The sequence below is a fragment of the Medicago sativa genome, chromosome 5 (genome assembly GCF_051527215.1).
Source record: "Medicago sativa cultivar Bolivia chromosome 5, Bolivia_mono, whole genome shotgun sequence".
NCBI classification, from domain to species: Eukaryota; Viridiplantae; Streptophyta; class Magnoliopsida; order Fabales; family Fabaceae; genus Medicago; species Medicago sativa.
Window position 1 is genome coordinate 18,202,338 of NC_140753.1, and position 2,539 is coordinate 18,204,876.

Consider the following 2,539-nt stretch of genomic DNA (forward strand, 5'->3'; position numbering starts at 1 on the left):
TTTGTACTATTGCAATATTTTCATGTGCAGTTGTTTCAAATCAATTGCTTTACCCTGCAGGGAATGTCCTTATTGACTACTCTCTATCTTTATTATTATGTCAACGTTATATTATTATGCTAAGCACATGATACTAATTCAATATTCTCAAATGTTTTAAACATCCAGGGACTACCAAATATTATTGTTGCTAAAGGCTATAGCTATATTTAACATTTGAACCTGAGCTTTTATATTTGAGCACGTGTAGTCATCTAGTATATAGAAATGGACGAAAAACCAACAAAGACAGATGATATCAATGATAAAGTGGGCATTGAAAATACTGTTGTAGCTATTAAGCAAGAGCTAGATGTAAATTTAGACGCTTATACTGAATATGCTTATGGAAATCTTGATGTGGATTCTGTACAAAGGATGTTTCTTACAGGAATGGCTGCTTTGGGTATTACCGAGTCTAACATAGTTGACATTTACCGCAACTCAGGAAAGTTAATGCAATCACGACTTGATTTATTTAAGATGCAAGTTGATATTACAAAAGAACTTAAGGGGGATGCTAATGTCCGATATGCTTGGTTTGCTTGTTCTAAAGAGGAATTGTCAACAATGATGGAATATGGACTTAGTCACTATGGACTATCTCCACCCAAATGCTTATATGGCTTTGGTGTTCATCTTGCAGCTCTTACCCACCCTAATGCCTGGTAAGTTTTCATACGATCAACATTGAACTTCATACATTAATATTATTATTATATATTATTCTGTTGGAATTTTCACATGATTCAATTTTTTCATGTTTACAGTTCACTTTTTTGTGATGGTGACAAAAACGGGAATAAATATTTGGTCTTATGCCGTGTCATAATGGGGAACATGGAGCTTCTTCGTCCTAATAGTGATCAAGTTCGTCCAAGTGGTTATGAATATGATAATGGGGTGGATAACATTCAATGCCCAAAGTACTATGTGGTTTGGAATATGAATATGAACACACATATCTATCCAGAATTTGTTGTTATCTTCAAATCCCCTTTGGAAGTTGTAGGTAATATAATGTTCATTTAGATTTGTTTTCCCTCATGTGTGAGTGTTAGAGATATTCTTTTCTATAAAAAAAAACCATGTTCTACATGTCGGCATTACATAAATAACACTGAATCGTGAAAGAGTTCAGTATTGACAAACCTATTAACATGTTAATCTTTTCAACATATTAACCTCTTCATTTTCGTTTGAGGAAACAATCATTTGTCTATGTTGTTAAACTGTGATTGATATTTATAGGAAATGTTTGTTCAAGTGAGAGGAAGGAAAATGGTTATGGGAATTCTGGAATGGACGCAGTAAGTTTTTTCATGACTTTTACATATTATGTTTTCCTAGCATTCTATATAAATTGCAATTGTGATACCAATTTTTAACTATTTTTTTGAATCTAAGAATGCTTTCTCTAGTGTACACATTTCCACCCTCATATTCAATTTTTTTCCTTCTGGTTTTAACACACTCACATTCAATATTTTGGGATTATATCTTTTGGAATTATTCTTCTAGGTTTAATCCTATAACATTTTTCTTTATTATCTCTATCAAAACAATTTTGGTTTGTGGAATGCCTCAGGGAAAAGATGCTTGTGCTCATGCTAATACCCAAACAACATCGAGATCTCGTGGGATACCTTTTCGCACACTTTTAACTACCATCGGCAACATGGTACCTCCCAATATTATGTGTCAAATCAATGACTATTATGCACAATTGATGGTATGTAACGTAGCTCCAGTTGATTCCTTTATTTTAAGCGGTGAACCATATCTAATACATCCTGGCATACTTGTGCAGTCAAAGAAGATTTCCCGTGAAGAATTTGAGGGGAAGCTTAGGTTGATAGTCGGAGACAATATAATCATATCTGCATTAACTATTATTCCATTCAAGGTACCGGATTTGTTTATTCTAAAAGTTTACTTTTACTTTGAAGTGTGATGTGTTTTCTTGTGTTCTTGTGTTCTGTTTTCATGAGTTTTGCATATTTTGTTTTCCTAGTTTTCTACGTAAAAGACAATCTTAATGCCATTTTTTTTATCTCAACATGCTTTTTCTATTGTACACCTTTCCACCCTCATATTTGATTCTTTTTCTTGTTTTAACACACTCACATGCAATATTTTGGGACTTTCATCTTTTGAGATTCTTCTTTTAGGTTTAATACTGTAACATTTTTCTTTATTATCTTTATATCCAACTAATTTATATTTGTGGGATGCCGCAGGGAAAAGATTTTAGTGCTCCTTCTACTATTCGAAGAATACCAAAATCCCCTTGGACATCTTTTCGCACACTATTAGCTGCCATCAGAAATATGGTTCCGTCCAATAGTATGGATCAAATCATTGAACATTATGAAAAATTATTGGTATGTATTGTAGCTCAAATTAATGCATATTTTTTAAATGATTAACTATATCTAATGTATCAAAGCGTACTTGTGCAGTCAAAGAAGATTTCACGTGATGAATTTGTGCGGAAGCT

The 2,539-nt window shown here is 32.9% G+C and overlaps 1 protein-coding gene across 1 annotated transcript; it reads left to right on the forward strand.

Moving 5' to 3' along the window:
- Window positions 1-267: 267 nt before the first annotated feature.
- Window positions 268-1,566, forward strand: LOC146920703 (inactive poly [ADP-ribose] polymerase RCD1-like). The gene is made up of 4 exons (XM_085711196.1): window positions 268-707; window positions 810-1,051; window positions 1,291-1,349; window positions 1,561-1,566. The coding sequence occupies exons 1-4, from the start codon at window positions 268-270 to the stop codon at window positions 1,564-1,566; spliced, it is 747 nt and encodes a 248-aa protein (XP_085567322.1).
- The last annotated feature ends 973 nt before the right edge of the window (window positions 1,567-2,539 follow it).